Here is a 19,412-nt window from a genome sequence, read left to right as displayed (position 1 = left end):
CCTAAAGAATAATGTACACATTAGAAATTCCGATCATATAAAGCAAACCAAAATGCATGAAATATTGTAAAAGAGTTTGACATTTCTCGATGTTAAGATTTTAAAGTCTTGCCAGCTGACTGCCAAGGATCTGGAGACCTATCATAAATTTGTGAATCAAACTTGTTCAGAATCAACCAACTCGTCATCAGTGCTCAGAATCATGAGTTCGAGCTCAGATTAACTCGAGACCTCCTGAACTGGGTAGATTTCACATGTGGTTAATAACTTGAGCTATGTATAATTACTTCTCTCACAAATATTTTCTTATAATTACAAAGCTCTAACACTGACAGAATTGTGAGAAACCAATATAAAATTAGTATAGTTTGTGCTGTAATAATTTTGTTAAAATTGAATGAAACAGAGATGGTATATATTTAGCTGGTTTAGATTCAGATGAGAAAAATTGACAATGAACTTCAACGGTCTGGATCACATGCAGATATATATAAGAATCTATCATGTGTAAATATTCAGTTCTATTCTTTGGACAGTTTAGGTCCTGAAGAAATTTGAGAGAACCAAAAAATTTTGAATGTTATAATCTCAAATATCAGACTATAATTAATGCATCGTCTAAGCTATGAGGAGGAACGGGACCAGTGAGGGCGCAATAAGAACTTTAAGCCACACTGTGAGATTCAGATTGGTCTTATCCAGATTCCAGACTCTTAACCTTGATTTTGATAAAATCTTGACGGAACTGGAAGCCTTTCAATTATTATTGATCATACAGAAGTTTTTAGAGGAACTCCGCCAGGTGATTACCCAACTGATCGAACACATGTCATGCAAATTATTCGATACACGCAGGACATAGCAACCTCAATAAATGATACGGCTGAATATGTGACAGGTTATCTAGATCATAAGGACATGGTATTGCTATCCCAAGCAGTTCTTGCCCTTGACGCCTAAATTTGGTTTTGGATAACAATGCTAGTAACTACCGGAGATGTTCTAAAATCTAAATATCTGAAAACTGAAATCCTAAATTAAGATCCCAATTAGTAGGTTGACTGGTAATTATACGTATAGTCCAGTAGTTCTTATAATGCTTTCCTACTCTTGCCATTTGTATGGCAAAATACAAATTTTTCTATACAATTTGTTTAAGAAAAAATATTTGGTATCCAAAATTTTTGTTTTTAATTTTTTTTTTTTCAAATTATAATAGTAACGTATGATTGGTTCCACTCACATTAATAATAATGATTATATAATATATATGTAAGTTTTAATTAACATGAAGTCAATTTGACGAGTTATAATTAGATGTTTACATATTTAAACTGTTACTAGAAATTTATGGTTTGAATTTACGGTGTAGAACACAAAATAGAAAAATTACCACAAAATAGTGAGGTTTCCCGAGAGACAAATCATATTTGTTTAAACAAAGTGATACCTTTAAAGTGCTCAAGAAAAAAGTGACACCACAAAAGTTGAGTGTCTGCACCATATAGGTATCCTCTGCAAAATGACGTGGTGTCCATGAATCGAACACAAACAAAGAATCGAGTACTTTGCTTACGAGTTAAGGTAAATCTTAACGCGGTATATCTAAACAACTTTTTTAACTTGAAGAAAGAGGTGCATGTATATTTATATAGATCGAGGGTGGAGCATACAGTAATAATTTTTGCATCAGTAGTTACTTGAATCAAATTATTACTAGGTGCTGAATTTTACGAGAAAATATACAGAGCTTGGGATAGAAATGTACATGAAAATATTACCCGTGTTTCTGCTGTTTTTCCGGCTTCAACATCTCCGTGCATCAAGTTATACATCTTCCCCACATTCGTCGCTCTCAGGTATATGACGATGATAAGTCTTAACTCTTTTATATGACGATGAAATCCAAGCTCTCAAACATGCTATATACTTGTAATTATCATTTTCATTGATTGAGTTGAAATGAATTCTCATAATTCAAACAAACTTATAGAGTACTATTTTGTTGTTCTCTTTCGGCTGTGATACTTGATTATACAACTACTTTACAGCCAGCAACAAGGAGCAACTCATACACAAAGGATATATGCTAAAACAAGAGTTAGAAATAGAAGAAAAAGCTGTGAGTAGCGTCAACAGACGTGCTGGTGGCGGAGGTGGAGGTCATGGGGGGCATGGTGGCGCAGCTCACGGAAGCAGCCACGGTGGGAGTCACGGGCATGGAGTAGGAGGAGGTGATAGCAGTGGTCTACCCAAGTATGGAGGAGTTGTTGCTGGAGCAGGTGCTGGTGGTGCTTATGAAAGAAACAACCATAACTCTGGCAAGCATAGTGGTGCTTCTAGTTGCTGCGTTCATCCTGTTCATCTTCATTATCTGTTATCATTAGCAACTATATTACGCCTAACTTGGCCGATTTTAGTATAGCTGAATCCAGATGCATATATGTTAGAAAAATGAAAATTTAGGGTACAATTAAACTATTCACTCGATGTAATTTACGAATTCTAATGATTGGAGGTTGTTCCTTTTAACGAGCACTTAAATTCTCATGTTTGTATTTAAGTATTTTTCTAGAGAAATTGAGTTAAGATGGAGAATTTGAGAGAGTTTCGAAAGAGTTGCGGGGACTTGTCGTACTTAGAAATAATATGAAGAGGTGGTTGGCTTTAGTTAGGAAACATGTGCAAAGTTAGTGTACAACTAATAAGGCGTGCAAGGATGTACTCTCTGTGTCTTAAGAGTAGCTTTCACTTTAGTTAGGAAACATGTGCAAAGTTAGTGTACAACTAATAAGGCGTGCAAGGATGTACTCTCTGTGTCTTAAGAGTCGCTTTCACTTTTTACACAGTAATTTGAGGTGTAAAAAAACATGTCTCTACATATTATTTTTTAAATTTTCTTATTCTGAATAAAAATAAAAATATAGAGGTTAAACTTTTATTCAGAAAATGAAAATTTGAAAAATAATATATAGAGATATGTTTATTTACACCCCAAATTACGTGAAAAAAGTCAAATCGACTCTTATTATGGGACAGAAGGAGTATCATATAGATGAGTGTCTCGCGCACGGGCGCCGCCAACTCATCATGCCACGACATATGTCGGGTCGATCAGTGATTTGGATGAATGTTTGCGTCTCGCGTAAACAAAACTCGAATCAAACTCTCTCTTTTATCAAACCTCTTTATACGACTTGTTTGAAGGCCTGACAACTAATGTTGTGTTTGGTTGGGAGGAATGAAGTTTGTTAAGAATGGAATGGTGAGAGAAAGGAAAGAAGGTTGAATGGAATGATCAATTCAAAACTCTTGTTTGGTTATTTTTTTTATGATTGGAATGGAATGAACCATTCCATTCATTTGAGTTGTTTGGTTACTCAAAGGAATGGAATGGTAATTAATTATTTTTTTATCAAATTTTTTCATATAAAATTTTAACTTCCAGAATTTATAAATCAAATAGACAAATGGATTAATTTCATGTCAATCATACTTCACATTTCATTACACAAATTAGTAGCAACTAAATCAACTATAATAAATATTAAAAATTTAAAAAAAAAATCCAAACTTTGGCCACTACTAATTCTCCTTCATAATTTACAAATAAAATACAAAAATTCTCCAAGAAGAGGTCAAGATTCCGAACTATTACTAGCCCTCCCACTTCTCCAGCATGACCAAGTCCACTTTCCAAGCCAGCATCAGAGAATAAAGCACTCTGAACAATCAGAAATTTAAGATGAAGCCGCATTCAGTACTCTAAGATGCAGGTTCAGATCTGGCTGCGAACAAATTTAGTTGTTTAGCCAAAATTCAGAAAATTGAATGAACTGCAGAGTAAAGAACTTGACAGGAAACTTTGTTAGTCCACATTGACAAAACTGCAGAGTCTAAGATGCATTTTTCGAGTGCTCAAATAGACCAGGTATCACATTTAGTGCATGAAATGGCATCTACAGTGACAAAAAGTGAGTCATTACAATACAGCCCCATGTAAAAGATGAAATGTAAGTGTGTATGTGCAACACTAGATGATACGACAATAATGGTCAAAAATAAACCAAGTGCAAATGCTTTGTAAATATGTATTTATACACACCAGAAACTTATAAAGAATACAGGAGTACAAGGACTCTAATGACAAGAGTTTGGTTTAAGTTTCACTAGCCAGTTGAGAGTGAGATTATCAGTCCAACAGTTTGGTCATCATATATATAAATCAAGACATATTCAAAAGTAAACAATAATTTTCTATAATGTAGAACCTTGTGACAGCAATCAACGAACAACATAGCCGAGTAAATAATTTAGAGTGTCACAACATGATCTAAATAACACAAGAGAGATTGTAGAAAACCAGGATGAGAAGTTCATCAGAAGTGTGTGCTCCTGATGACTAAAATAGCAACAGATGAAGATTCTACTTGGCAAAGAACAGAATATCAGATAAAACTATAATTTTATAAAATCTGCAGCACCTCAACAACATAAAATCATATGAACTCAGGACAAATAATGATAAATCATATGAACTCAGCAACGCAGATTTATATCCAGTACAGTGTTGAACCTTGGTAACTCTGAATTAACCAAGATAAAAAGCCACCCAACAAAGCTATCTCCTGTGCAATTAATCACAATTTTCTTAATCAGTTCCGGTGTCTTACCTCTGTTAACAGAACCACCTTCAGCAGCCTTTTCCTCAACAGGCTCAGGTTTCTCTGCCATAAGCACAAACCCGCCAAATTAGATCATGTAATAGAGTAAAATCCGTAAAACAAGGTTCAGATTACATCCTAAGTTGAGTCGACACAGCAACTGCTAAGCAAGATTTAGGCCTAATTATTCTTATGTTTCTCTTATGTTAACAAGATGAAGCTCCAGCAAACCATTATAATAAAGCTCAAATTTTGCAGTCAATAATCAACACGAAAATGACCTTAAAATCCACAAAGACATTGGAAAACAAATATGGTATAGGTTAAAACAAGCAACAGAAGTTAAATCAAGACTAAAGAATAACAAACCTAAAATTTCTCTGGCATATCAGTTAGGACAATATAAATGAATGGACTTCCATACAATTTAGTACCACCAAAATTTAAAAATTAGAGCCAAGAAACCTATGAAAATCAGGACCAAACTCACAGCCAAACATGGCATCTGCCTTGTCTAAAACATAACACAAATATACTTGTGAATATAAGCAATCAGATAGTTAAAAATAAAATCCTTGATTATAAGAGCCCCTGTGGACCTCCTGTAGATTCACTTTGCAAGTATTTTAACATGCAAAAATTCACAAATTATCTAGCTTAATACATTCTCTGTATCGGCCTACTGACACATACTCCATCAGAGAATAAATCAAGCACATGCAATTCTCATTGTTCTATGAGGCATTTCATCAAACACGTAATACACATGGTGAAACACAAGCATCTAATCCGGAATGAGCAACTGCCCAAGGCACATCCATACACCGAAATCACATAAATTAGCTAGATTGACAAATGATTTATCGAAATCAATCGACATAAAAGCACATAAATTAGAAAGAATAATGAAGAAATTTAAATGGATGGAAATCAAACCTGTTTATTTAGATAGATTGAGGTTTGAAAATGTTAAGAATCGTAGATTATGGTAGATCAATGAAAACGAAACATATTCGTTGATGATTGCAGATTCGGTAGAGTTCGAAGCTCGCTGAGAATCGCCGGATACAACGGACAATTTTTGTATATGTTGATTTTGTGCGGTAGCAGAGAAGAGAATGGAATGGAGCTGTCCCTCTGTTTTGTTCGAGAATAGGTTGTATACTGCCGGCCCAGAATGGAATGATCGAAAGAATGGACCATTCCATTACTTTGGCTCAACCAAACAATAAAATTTTTTGATGGGCTGAATGGACCATTCGATTCTCTCCAAAACTCATTCCATTCAGGCCAACCAAACAGAGCATAAGCACTACTTTTGTTTTTTGGTATACATGGTTGTGACTTTGGTGAACGACTGAACGGTAGTAATTCTTGTGTCTTGGTCTCGTATTGTTAAATATACTCACTCCGTCCTCCTCAATTGTTTAAATTGGAGGATGGGGTGTGGCATGCGTTCTAATGTTGTTATAAAATATAGTTGATAATTATTTTATATTTTTTTCTTTTGAATGAATATTTACTATCTTTTATACAAAAAGAAGAAAAATTTCAAATCAAAATTATGAAACAATATTTTATATGCGCCTTAAAATGCGTGTCGAGTAATGCAAAAAAATTGTAAAGAAATTAGAGGGAGTATTATATAAATATCTCATTGTTGCTGTAGTGGTCCATATTTCCAACAATCTTGAATAGATTATTTATTAATATTGTTATTTCTGTAGATGAATTATGTGCTAGAGTTAACTTAATTATGAAGAAGCTTTAATTATCTTGTTCAGGAGGAGGTGAGTAAATCACAAAACACTATACCTAATTAATATTTTTGAGAAAGGTAAGCTCAAGTTTTGTTGCTTAATATACAACAAGGCTCGTGATAACTATGAACTTGGTGAAGAAATTTCCTGTGTAGAACGACAAAGAAAATCTATTTACACCAGTGAATATTCAGAGCATCAAATTATTTTTTTGAAAGGAGGAAATGGTGTCTCCTGAAAGTGAAGCTCCAAACTATCTAGCACCAAACCAGAGTTACCAACCTTGGGCTCCTAAGACAAGTCTTGTTTACAGAGTTCAGAAAAGTTTAAGAATGTTATTACTACACTATAAATTTCAAATGATCATCATTCTCTATTGGATAAGATGGTGAAAAAATGACACGAAAACAACTTAATAAGTTGATCTCAGATTGTCTAGTTAAGAAGCAAGATCTTACGGGGATTGAATATAAGCACAAAGGATTCATCACAAAGCAATAAATCAGTGATTATTTATTATATTTTTTGGAATTTGGCAGTGTGAGATGGATAAATTTCTAAACTCTACTTGAGTTCAAGAAGGAAAAATGAACTAACTTATACAGTATTAGTTTTCTACTATATAAAAGAGCAGAATTCACTCAAGTGAGAACAAGATCTCTATGGTTTTGGTTAGACAAAATTGAAGAAAGAGATAAGGAAATTTACATGTTGCAAAAGTGAGAAGAACTTCCATTTAAGCTGATGTGCATAGGTCAAGGGGGAAGAGATAAAGAAATTGAAATCAAAATTTTATTCATAAAGAAGCATCTCTTAGAATCTTATGTATATTTCACAAGAATGAATGGTGCATAATATAGTTTTGACTGATGATTTATTGGAATAAAACTAGAAGCCGGCAGATAAATTGAGAGCTCTTCACTATTATATTATATATGTGTCTAAATCATGAGATGGTTGAATTCAAAGAAAATGTCACTCAAGCATTGGATGTAGGTGAAGAATTGTTGTTAACTGAGTTTTTGAGACATAATCCAAATTTAGAAGATTACCCTGAAGATAGAAATTGAACCATTGGCATGTGATCTTTTCTTGTCTGAATTATTCTAGTGCTTAACATAGTTTTAACATCATCAACCAAAATTTATGATATATGTCTAAAGCATAAATAGGAAATTTGTTAGAAATAAAAGTGATGATGATCAAAATACTAGAACAATGTCCAACATGGAAGTTGTATAGAATCAAAGGCATGTTAAGAGAAGGCCAAGGTTTGTTGATCAAAGTCTACCAAACTGCTAGAATTGGCATGCTTAAAGAGTCTATAAAAACTGCATAAAAGAAAATTCCTATTTATTGATGGACAAGTCTTAAAGATAAAGTTGAAATGGCTACTCTAAAGAAAAAATATACTAGATGATGGAAATATTGGTATTAATGATAACTATATAACAACAATCAGAAATGAACGTAGCTCTTATTTACATTAAAACGATCGAATTCACTGTTATTAATTGATAGGTACCTTGTATATAAACTCATGTTATTTACATTAAAACGATCGAATTCACTGTTATTAATTGATAGGTACCTTGTTTATAAACTCATGTTTTATAATTATATGCATGAGAGATTGACAAGTGCCCTGGATCATATGTGAAGCTTTGTATTTTATCGAGAGAATTTAATTGAGTGTTATAAGCGTAAAATGAGAAAGTTTCACTCGTTAGTATCAATATAAACAATTATTTTCATCATTGTGTGTCTAATTATCCGTTACTCCCTCCATCCCAATTTAGATGAGCTTTTTGCTCATTTCACACATATTAAGGAGTATTAAACGATTCTTCTTTTTTCCATCTCTACCCATATTTATTGTGTTGACTTTCAATTGTATTAGCTAGATGCTATATTAGAAATGATAAATAAGAAAGGGTAAGTATGGAAAATTGTTGATAAATGTGTATTGAAAAGAGAGAAGCTCAAGTATTTTGGGATAATTTTTTTCCTCAAAAAGCTCATCTAATTTAGGATGGAGGGAGTATTTGAACAACTATTTTGACAATAGAGAAATATACATATATTACAATACTTGTATTCAACCATCTCCGCCATCTCCTCCAAGTATATAATGGTTTGGTTTTGAAAATTGTAAGACAAGCATAACAATAATCCACATCGCTGAAATCTTAATTAATTAATAATACAATTTTGAAAATGATAATCTAATAAAACAGAATTTAATTAATGTAGTTAGCAAAAAAAAAAGAATTTAATTAATGTACAATATCATATTGAGAAGATATTAATATCTATATAATTCGATTAAAATAACTAATATTTATTAATTAAGATGATCCGATGTGCAACTTGTCTCTAGCTAGTACTGAATTTTGGATACTCTTTCATATGTATACACATGGAAGTGAGAAACGTTTCTAAATGCGTATTTACGAGGTTTATCTAACATAATAAAAATTGATATTTATATGATCAGTTTATAGAAATTATATAGATATGTTAGATTTGCATAAAATAATTCTTTTTCTTTAGACAGATAGATTCACATATATTTATATTAAATATCTTTTCTTTTTCTTTTCTATTACCGTTTTACTAGGATATTTGGTCGATTGTATTGTAATATTTAAGGAACAAGATGCTGGCGGCCACACACCGATCGACCTAAACAAAAATTTAACTGTTAATGGAGGAATTTTTGGTCATAACAAATTTGAGTGTTGCTGCAATAATTGAAATAGAAAATAGGAAATTTTGGATTTTGGTTGTTTGGGGTTGTACTTGAAAGGTTTCTCAACTTATTTATATAGGGATCAAGTCAAAACTATTTGAATTAGGTTTTTATCTCCATGTTATTTAGAGATGTATTTGAATTTATCTTTTAACTATATTCATGTTAGGATGTTTTCCAAATTTGAATGATATCATCGGGAGATATTATTTATAATTAAATAGAAATTATTTCTAGTATGACAGAGAAAATAATTAACTAAAAATTAAGGTTAATTATTAGTAAAATTATTGTTAAGAAATATGGGAGATTATTGAGTCTGCGGAAAATAAGCAGGGTACGTCTCATGACTCATCATTGTCTTTGCATCCAGGAAAGAGGAAATCGACTACCAGTTCCTGACTTGCTTTACTTGGAGTGATGTCAAGTCCGCGCCTCTTTATCAATTTTAAGGCCCCTAGCTCGCCCCAACTCCTGGAATTATGACTAGCTTCCAAAGACTATAACTTTGAGAATGTTTTGATCGCAGGACATACGTCCTTCAAAAATTTTCTGTAAAGCACCATGTATATTATTCATAAAAACAAAACAAATATACAAAATCCAAAATGTGCATAGCACAAATGAAAAATCACCATTTGGCTAACAACTTAAACTATCGTACAAACCTAGCTATTTCTATTAGAATTTCATTTAATTATAACATTATTTGAATTTGAGTTATATACGCTTGTTAAAATATGTGGAGGAAGATGAATAGTTGGTGGTCTGCATTATCAGAAGTACTAGTCTTATTCTTTATGTAACCCTAAAACTCTTTTGGGAAGGGAACGCTGTTCATAAAATAAAAATTAGTATATAACTTCAGTCTACCTCTTGATGTATTATCCTAAATCAGCTCAAAATGAGTTATTTTCACCCACAGATTTTTTTCTGAAATGTGAATATCGTTTACAGTAAAATTTCTAGACCGACAGTAAAAAATACAACGATAAGTAAACCCCAAGTCCACTGTCATTTTCACGTCACAATTAAAAAAAAGCTGAAACATCAACTTGTAATTATTGCCTGCTTTTATTTACAGTTAGAATTGACAGTCTATACTCCCTCCGTCCCTTTGAATTATATGCATATGAAATGGACACGGAAGAAAAGTGTATAAATTAGTGTAAAGTAATGGGAAAGAGAAAAAAAAGTGGGTAAAGTAGTGGGACCCATCAATATTTAATAGATAGATTTGAAAAGTAGATGAAAGTAGGGGGTGGGTGGGATTTTTATATTATAAAAATATACTATTTTGGAAAAGTTTTGAAATGTATAGAATTGAATGGAACATCCAAAAAAGGAAAGTGTATAGAAACCAGTGGGACGGAGGGAGTACTCTATAGGTTTGTAATTATTGTACATATTGTACAGTTTTCAGAAATCTAAGATTAAGGTTAAGGTTGAATACGAATAAAAAATCTGCAAATACAGTTCAAATAAATTGGAAACTCTCCTAAACTCTATAGATACAGCAGTCATGCGTAGGAATCATGTACTCCCTCTGTCCCACTCATTTCTTTACACTTTTTCTTTTGGGGTGTCCCATCCAATTCATTACATTTCAAAACTTACCAAAAATAGTCAATGGGTCCCACCACTTCTCCACTTTTCTTTACTTTTCACACTACTTTTACTCCACTATCTTCTTTTTATACATTAAAAATCAATGGGTCCCACCACTTTACCCATTTTTCTTCCTTTTTTCCACTACTTTATACATATTTCTTAACCTCCGTGCCAACCCATTTGATAAGAAATGGATGGGACGGAGGGAGTAACTGAAATTCAGAAGTAATACGCGCTAACACGGACACTTAGCGTCTAAAACTGCTGGTCACGCGGTGGTTTCAAATTTTCTTGCATTATAATTTCCCGGTGACTCTTTGGAAAAGGTCCGTACTCTACGATAAAGTAGAGCTCTTTTGGAAAATAACATCGTCCTCTATTAACTTTTATATTATTCTGGGGGTCGCTATGTAGTACAGTCAATTTATTTATTGTTGAAAAATAGTGAGATATATAAAATCATCTAAACAAGGGTAAAAAAGATCGTGAAAACATTTTTGTACAAATTTTAGAATTCATGTGTTTCGTTAGGTGAATCAAATTAAATGAAATGAAATGAGTGAAAATAAAAGAAATTTAGTGTATAAAGGATGACTTGAAAAAAAAAAGAATATATACAAATTTTGTATGATAAATTTGAATAAAAAATAATTAGGTTAAGAAATGGAGTATTCTTTCCTAAACGTGGAGGGTTTGAGTTTTAGGTAAGAGTGGTTAAATGAAACGGCTAGAAAATAGAATTGTTAAATATCTGGTTATATTATAATTAAATTTTATTAACATGAAAGTAAGAAATGATCGTCCGAGTAAACCATTAGGCAAGTGTGTCCACGCAAACAGTTATATCAAGGCTGATGCCGTGTTAATGAAATTTGCAGAAAGGACTCAGACCGACACTTCCCAAACCTAAATTTCTTTTGTGAGATCTGTAATTTTTTTCAAATTTTATCTTAATTATCCTCTTCTCTGCACCTCTCCACTGAACTTTTCTAATTACGACACTGAGAAGTTTCCTGGAATTGCCAAGGAAACTACACTCGTCCTATCATGAATTTCCAAGTACCACAGACCTTAGGTAGAGAAATTTATAGAAGAAAAAGCTTTAAACCATTATATGTCGAAGGCTGAATCTGGACTTAAAAATCAAATGGGCACAGGGTTTTCTTGCTTTTCTTCTTTTGCTAAATCAAATTGCATGAGTTGACTCATCTAGTTGATAAATAGGTCAAAAAATATCCTTAATGTACTTAATTCATTTTTATCTTTGCCAGGATGGTTTCTTTTTATTTTTATCAAAAAGAGGATTCCACTGTTTTATGTTCTACTTACTATATATATTTTTAGGTTAATTAGAAGAAATTAGAACACAATTTTTTATCTTATAAAGATATGAAATATATCTTCTCCTCACCCATAAAATAAAAATCTTGTACTTTCTCCAAATTACCATTTCTCATTTCTCATGTTAGGATGGATTCCAGTATATTTCCTATATATGATGCCAATATTACTGGGTCCGGCAGATAACATGCATGTACTCCTAAGTCCTAATCGAATCTGACGTTGTAATGGGCCACAGACATAAACGCACACAGAAGACTACATATTTAAGGTAAAACCCTTCTTCACTTCATCTGCAATATTCTTCTTACAATTTTGATTTGCTTGTGTTTTTTGATTATGATTATATGTTAAAATCAGAGAAGACATATTTAAAATGAAACCCTGCTTCTCCATATTTATATCTTCATTAACTCTTGGTTCAGTCATAAATTATGACTTATAAGTTAAAATGAGTTTATGATATTTTAATATTATATAGTAACTTCTTATTTATAATTTGGAATCTGAGAAGTTAGCGGAAATTTAACTTCAAAAAAATTTATACGATCAATTAAAAGTAATTTGTAATAATAATTATATTATTCATTTAAATATCTAACAAATTATAAATTATCAATATATATATATGGGCCAACATTCCAAAGAGAGACTCTTTATGGAGTTACATAGTGCGCCACTATAAATCATCAATTTTATTAAAAATTCTGTTATAGAATACATATAAAACATGATTTTAATATAGAATACTATAAAATAAATCTTTTTTAAGTAATTTAACGCTTAAAATTTGATTTAAAAAGTATATTTTCGAAACCGATTATACAACAGAATAATTCTGGATGATTATTATTCTGTTATAGAATCATGTTGAGATATTACATAATTTTAGATGATCTTTGGAATAAAAAAATTGTATAACTTTGTTTTCGGTTTAATAATCAAAATTTCCAATTATATTTCATAAAAAATATAATAGAATATATATTATGTATATATTTATAATGGTGTGCTACGAAACTCCATATAAGAGAGTATGATATGGAGTGCTACCCTATATATATATATATATAATATAAATTTATTGATCTTCAACTTTTATAAACATCAATGGGGGAGAAAGGGGAATGGAATGCAACGAGTAAAATTACTTGAAAGTAATATAAATATGAAAAAAGTTTTGAACAAAAATTAAGTGTGTGCAAAATTGTTATGATGAGATTTGCAAAGAAAATGGGGCTAAAAGAGAATGGAGAATTCCATCTCAAATTATGATTTTTAGTACATAGATAAAGAATGGCATGGAAAATGGAATGAAATTTCTTAACAATTAACATCATAATAATTCATTTTTATTCCAATCTCTCGAAAATCATTAACCCCACAACACAAGTATCTTCCAAACTAAGACTCACCCTCCCATAATTTGTTATAAGGGGTACATCTATTATTTTTTTATTTTTTTTAATATATTTTTCCCTTTTTATTTCCTAAAAGACAACCCCCTCCTCTCTCTATATATAGATACACCGCATTGTACTCTGAGTTAAGGCTGCACTTCTCACAGGCCTAGCTGCTGGCTGGTGACGTTGCCAGCAAATTTTAAGGTTAGCCAGTGTTTGTTTCATGAATTCTATTATGCAAAGACTACTTTCGTTAGATGACTTCTCTCCTCTTTCAATATGTGTGTGTTCGTATAATAATCTCTAGTGTTCATATAATAATCTCTTGTTTGCGGATTATGGTATTGATTTGGAAAATGTTTCCTGAACCAAACTGAGTACAGAATATTTCACAAAATAACATGTTTTAGTTTGATTGGAATGACCTCTTATATACATTAAAAGCACCAATTAAAATATTACACATCAATTATCATATCATTATCATTGATATTGATTTATTATTTTCAACAATTATTTTGCATGCATGAGTTGTATTGTGTTCTCACGAATATAACACAGATCTGGATATATAGAGTACTGACATATAAATGTTGATGTTCTATTTTGTTTACTTGTAACTTTACCTATATAGAGTCATGTTGAAGGTTTTTGGATCCATTCATATTGATGGTGATGAGGTTAAATTAATTTACCAAGAGTATAATCCGATGACATTTATATACCTTATTAGCAGCGGCCAGCGTGAGGAGCATGGCAGATGAAACTTTTGCTGGTCGGGAGGTGCCACAAGATGAGTCGATATCCATCAACATACTTGTTGCTGCAAACATCTCGGCTCATCCGCATCAACTTCCCCGTACGTATGCCTAGCCCACCCCCGAATACTGCCTCCATCAAGTGTATTTGATTGCATAACTTTTTATATATTATTTTTTAGCTTATTTTTCGTGAATAATTTTAAAAAGTATAAAAGTCATGTTCTTAGATACAAAATTTTCCTCAGATATGTCAGGGTGACGACTCAATAAGGCACAATTCTGTGCCAAATAGTCCTCAATGGCACGATCCAAAAAGATGGCCCTCAATGGCACTCCAAAACGTGACTTCGGATTATGTTTACCGCCAAACGCCGGCAAACGCCACTGCGGTTGGCGTTCTGAGTTTTGCTTTAATATGCAAACGTGACTTCAAGTCTGAAGTCACATTGAGGGTATCTGTTTCAAAATAAAAAAATCAAACGCAACTTCAAAAATCGTTTCCCCGTTAAACGTCACATGTAGTTCCGTTTAAAACCTAAACGTGACTTCGTGACACGTTAATGCTTTTCTTTATTAATTTTAAAAACTCAAAACGCAACTTAAAGTTGGGTTTTGAATAATATTTTATTTAATTAATTTAATTTCAAAATAAATAAATCATTCTAAAACCCAAATATGAACTCTAAAATATTAAAAACTATTAATCTATATTTTTAAGATTAATCTTTTTAATTTGGTTTCTCGGCCGTTAACAGTCGAAAATAGCCGCTTTCTAGTAGTGGAGAGTATTCTGCAATTAAATTCAATATTTGTTTTTTTTTTAGGAAAGTTCTATAGTATATGTTATCTACCCGGTTCGTTGTTTTGGTCATTTGGTGTGAATAACATATTACCCGGTGACATTCATATTAGTATTGGCAGCCGGATGTGCTTAGTCGTCGCCGGATTGTAAGAGTAAAAATAATAGTGATCTTATGATTTCTCCAGAATCAGAGAATGAAACTGTGGATAATCAATCCTTGTCAGAGTTGGAAATTGAAAAAGTTGATGGTGCGCACAGCTCTCGGGAGTCGGCCTCGGGGACAAACATTTCTGATTGTCTATATTTACATAGCCGTAAGTATGCCTTAACACAAACCGCAACAACCAAAACGATCTCATTCATTTTTCCATATGCAGTTCATATTTATACTCTGCTTTGCAATATTATTTATCCTTTTTTCATGTAGAATTCTTATTTGTACCTGCCTTTGCTTCATTCATTGAAATTGACAGTCGGAAAGTGCAGTACACAGGTCCTCAGACATCATATCCTCGCCCCTGAATAAATTGAGTACTACCAACATATTTATCAATAATGTTTTTGAAATATAGATCGTTTAATTTTTTAGCACATGTTTCAAGTTTTCGACTGCATAGTTAAAATTATCATTTTTAAATTTTTTTTAAAAAATTATAGAATTAATCATATTTATATTTAAAAAAGTAAAAATTATAGTTTTAATTAGATGGTCAAATGATTTGGACGTATATGTTAAAAAATCAAACTACCTATATTTCAGAACATAGTGTTTCGGGGACGAAAATTTTGTTCAATTCTCTTATTGATATATACAAAAAATTGTATTTAAACCGTTAAAGATAAGAGATATCTCTATAATAATACTTAGATATATTATAAATAACAAAAAAGTAATTTTATTTCAGTGTTATTTATTATAATTGTTAGCTTAAGGTTAATATTTTATATCTGCACTATTTATTTTGAAGCCTACGGGAGAAAGGAAAAAGTTGAGTACCTTCGTAAAGGTCGGCCGCTTTATGAAGCTGCAAGGAATGGAAATTGGGAAGTAGCTGAAAAAATCTTCATAGAATACCCAGCTGCTAAGCGTGCTTATATTACTGAAGGATGGGAAACTCCACTTCACATCTCTGCTATAGCAAATCAGCTTACGTTTGTTGTTGAGTTACTGAAGAAATTGGATAAGGAAGATTTGGCTATCACAAATAAGAGAGGTAACACTGCCCTCTGTCTAGCTGCAGTCGGGGGGAATGTCGACATAGCCCATGCGATTATCGGAAAATACATTGGAGTGGGGGAGAGGCATGAAATTGGAGAACACCTTGAACCGGCAATGATTCGTGGCCCTGAGGGAATTTTACCAGTCCGGATGGCTGCCAAGTTAGGAAATGAAGCCATGGTAGAAGAACTACGTGAGCGATCGAGCAGCAGCCTTTTGTGGACAGAAAGCGAAGGTGCTGAGTTGATGAAGGACTTGGTTGCGTCTGATTTATATGGTAAGTTGACATGTACTTGGTTGTTAAATTAGAACCTCTCCTGGAATCAGAAGCTAGATAATTATCTAGAAGTTTATGATAATTATACTTCTACCTCACTTCTTTAATTTAAGCAAGAAGTCACTTTTTTAAAGTCAATCTAAACAGCCCCATTATTCTATTATGTTAAACAATCCTGATAAAAAAAATTGTAATACATTTTATAAACTAAAAAATAAGCAATTAATTTACCATATTAAATGAATGTAAAGAACGAAATCTGTTGGTTGATCCAGTCCTTTTATTTTGTTGCCATGGATGCAGAGAGTGCCGGGAAGATGAACCTGCAACTAGCTATTTCTGATAAAGAAGTACTTCTCTTGCTGGCTACAAAGCATATGGCAGAGAGAAGTAAAAGGGGAAGATTTAAAAACCTTTTCAGTTGGGGTTAGTCCAGAACTTCAATGAATTTCGTTAACATTCATTCACAGAAGATAGATTTGATGACTTGCATTATGTATTACAAATGCCTATAGCATGATTATACACGCCTGTATGATGATTTGTTTGCTTTCCTTATCAATAGGCAGGAAGAAAGCAGAGTTACTGCAAGTTCAAGCACTAAAACTGTTAGACGACATTTTGGAATGTGCTTTCAAGGAAAATGACTTGAATATTGCAAACATAGTTGATACAGCACCCCTGCTTTTATTTGATGCAGCTAAACGAGGCAACTTTCATTTATTCAAGCGGTTAATTTGCTATTACCCTGAACTTGTGTGGAAGATTAACCAACATGGTGTGAGCATGTTCCATCTTGCTGTTCAGTATCGCCATGAAATCATCTTTTCTTTACTTTATAACATGGATGAAGTCCGGAAGTTAGTTACTCTTTATAAAGATAAAGATGGTAACACTATGCTTCATTTAGCAGCAACTTTGGCACCAAAGGATAAGCTCGATACTGTAACTGGAGCAGCTTTTCAAATGCAGCAAGCAATATGTTGGTACAAGGTAAACATTTGTAATCTGTGATTTGATTAGGTACATTTATTGCCTAAGTGGTGTGTGCAACAGATAAAAGAATACATACTGATATACAGTTACTGGTAGTTTACTGCTAGTAAGTTGAGCCCTGTTTAAAATGATTATAATTATCGGACAACTACATTACTTTTTTTAAGTTCAAAGAACTACTATCTCATGAGATTATATTGCAATCATCTTTTTGATTCATTTCTATGCGATTATAATACATTCTGTCACAAGATATTATAATTCACATGGAAATGAAGTTCAAGAATGATTGAAATATCATAGAAACATCATTAAAATATGAATTCATAAATAAGATACTAATAAAGCGATCATAATCCCTTCAAACAAACTTGTCATCAAAGTTTAAGTATAGTTTGCGTCATGTTTAATTAGCAGTTGCCTTAAGTTTAACAAGTGTACTATAGTATTTGTAATATTTAGATAACAAATTTTTTTAATTTCAATTGTAGGCCGTGGAAAAAATAGTTCCGGCTGCATACAGAAACATGCGAAATTGCAATGGTAGGACATCAGCGGATATCTTTGATGAGGAGCACAAAAAATTATTAAAGGAGGGTGAGAAGTGGATGAAGGATACTGCGAAATCTTGCATGGTGGTTGCAGCTCTCACTGCCACTGTGATGTTTTCATCTGCCTTCACAGTACCTGGGGATTATGACAATGAAGGGCATCCCAATTTGTTAAACAGGGCAAGTTTCGACTTCTTAACCGTATCACAAGTCATTGGTATGCTCTCCTCCTCGACCTCAATCCTAATGTTCTTATCTATCCTCACATCACGTTTCAACAAATATGCATTTCAACACTCTTTACCCTGGAAATTGATGCTTGGACTTGTGGCATTGTTCGTCTCAATAGCATCCATGCTCATGGCCTTTTGCCTTGCTATCCACCTAACGTATGGCCATGCGTGGCTTCTTTGGTTCCTCCTTTTGTTAGCTTGTGTACCAGTAATGTTTATATGTCTGAAGTTTCGCCTTTTGGCTGATATAATCCGTTCAACTTGGGTCACGAGTTCCATGTTCAAATCAACCAGACTCTCGGACTACTAAATCTGCAGCACATTCAATGTCACCGCACCTTTCTGGAGATCTTTATGAATGTTTATATGTCTCGCATTTCATGTTCAAATCAACCAGACTCTCGGACTAGTAAATCAAGCAAGGTCTTGAACCAGTAATTCCGCAGCACTTCCAATTTCAGCGTGCCTTTCGGACATAGTTATGAATTTGATCTATGATGTTTAATAATTACAGAGGATCATTATGTATGATTGCAGAACTTTATGCCTCTCATGGCAATTTATTTAGAGGTGCTATGTTGCCTAGTGTGTAATATCTATCGAGCTGTCTATGCAAAAATAAACTCAATATGGTATGTTGTGACGAACCAAGTATCATCTATGACTTTCTTTCTTGTTTCAAAAAAAATAAAAAAATCTATGACTTTCTTTCCATACAGAGTAACAGAGCAGTACTGTTTGGTTTAATTTTTTGAGGACTGATTGATTCTCAGTCAATGTATATGTGATTGCTTATTGTTTGTCTCTCATCTCCGTGTCTTCTCTCTGTTTCCCTCGTCTCTCTCGAGTAAGAAAAAATGTTTTACATGTCCAAAAAATAGATCTAGTTGGTAATGTTCCACCAATTCCACTCGCAAATATTGAAATCCTCATTACACATATAAAATTATTTAATTAAAATCATATATTTATTTGTCATGTCATTTTAAAAAATTATTGGTACAAGTAACATTACTCAAAAGGTTTTTTTAGGACATCTCCA

At 32.6% G+C, this 19,412-nt stretch overlaps 2 protein-coding genes and 1 long non-coding RNA gene across 4 annotated transcripts; 2 read left to right on the top strand and 1 right to left on the bottom strand.

Annotated features, from left to right (window-relative positions):
• Positions 1-1,629: 1,629 nt before the first annotated feature.
• On the top strand, positions 1,630-2,563 carry LOC108208170 (uncharacterized). Its single transcript, XM_017378672.2, has 2 exons — positions 1,630-1,859; positions 2,052-2,563. Exons 1-2 carry the CDS (start codon positions 1,763-1,765, stop codon positions 2,423-2,425), a joined length of 471 nt encoding a protein of 156 aa, XP_017234161.1. The 5' UTR covers positions 1,630-1,762; the 3' UTR covers positions 2,426-2,563.
• An 887-nt stretch (positions 2,564-3,450) lies between these two features.
• On the bottom strand, positions 3,451-6,018 carry LOC108208012 (uncharacterized). The gene is made up of 3 exons (XR_001804256.2): positions 5,601-6,018; positions 4,674-4,727; positions 3,451-3,788 (listed from the first exon to the last, which is right to left on the bottom strand). It is a non-coding gene; the product is annotated as an uncharacterized LOC108208012 (long non-coding RNA).
• A 6,254-nt stretch (positions 6,019-12,272) lies between these two features.
• LOC108206924 (uncharacterized) lies at positions 12,273-19,084 on the top strand. 2 transcript variants are annotated; one of them, XM_017377359.2, is made up of 8 exons: positions 12,273-12,399; positions 13,653-13,735; positions 14,268-14,390; positions 15,280-15,408; positions 16,063-16,590; positions 16,894-17,016; positions 17,156-17,583; positions 18,078-19,084. In XM_017377359.2, exons 3-8 carry the CDS (start codon positions 14,285-14,287, stop codon positions 18,678-18,680), a joined length of 1,917 nt encoding a protein of 638 aa, XP_017232848.1. In that variant the 5' UTR covers positions 12,273-12,399; positions 13,653-13,735; positions 14,268-14,284; the 3' UTR covers positions 18,681-19,084. The 2 variants fall into 2 exon arrangements, with proteins under 2 accessions (XP_017232848.1, XP_017232849.1); XM_017377360.2 differs by having other exon boundaries at positions 14,265-14,390.
• Positions 19,085-19,412: the final 328 nt, after the last annotated feature.

Source organism: Daucus carota, chromosome 2 (assembly GCF_001625215.2).
Source record: "Daucus carota subsp. sativus chromosome 2, DH1 v3.0, whole genome shotgun sequence".
NCBI classification, from domain to species: domain Eukaryota; kingdom Viridiplantae; phylum Streptophyta; class Magnoliopsida; order Apiales; family Apiaceae; genus Daucus; species Daucus carota.
The sequence above is the reverse complement of the archived record's forward strand: the minus strand, read 5'-3'. Positions and strand labels throughout refer to the sequence as shown.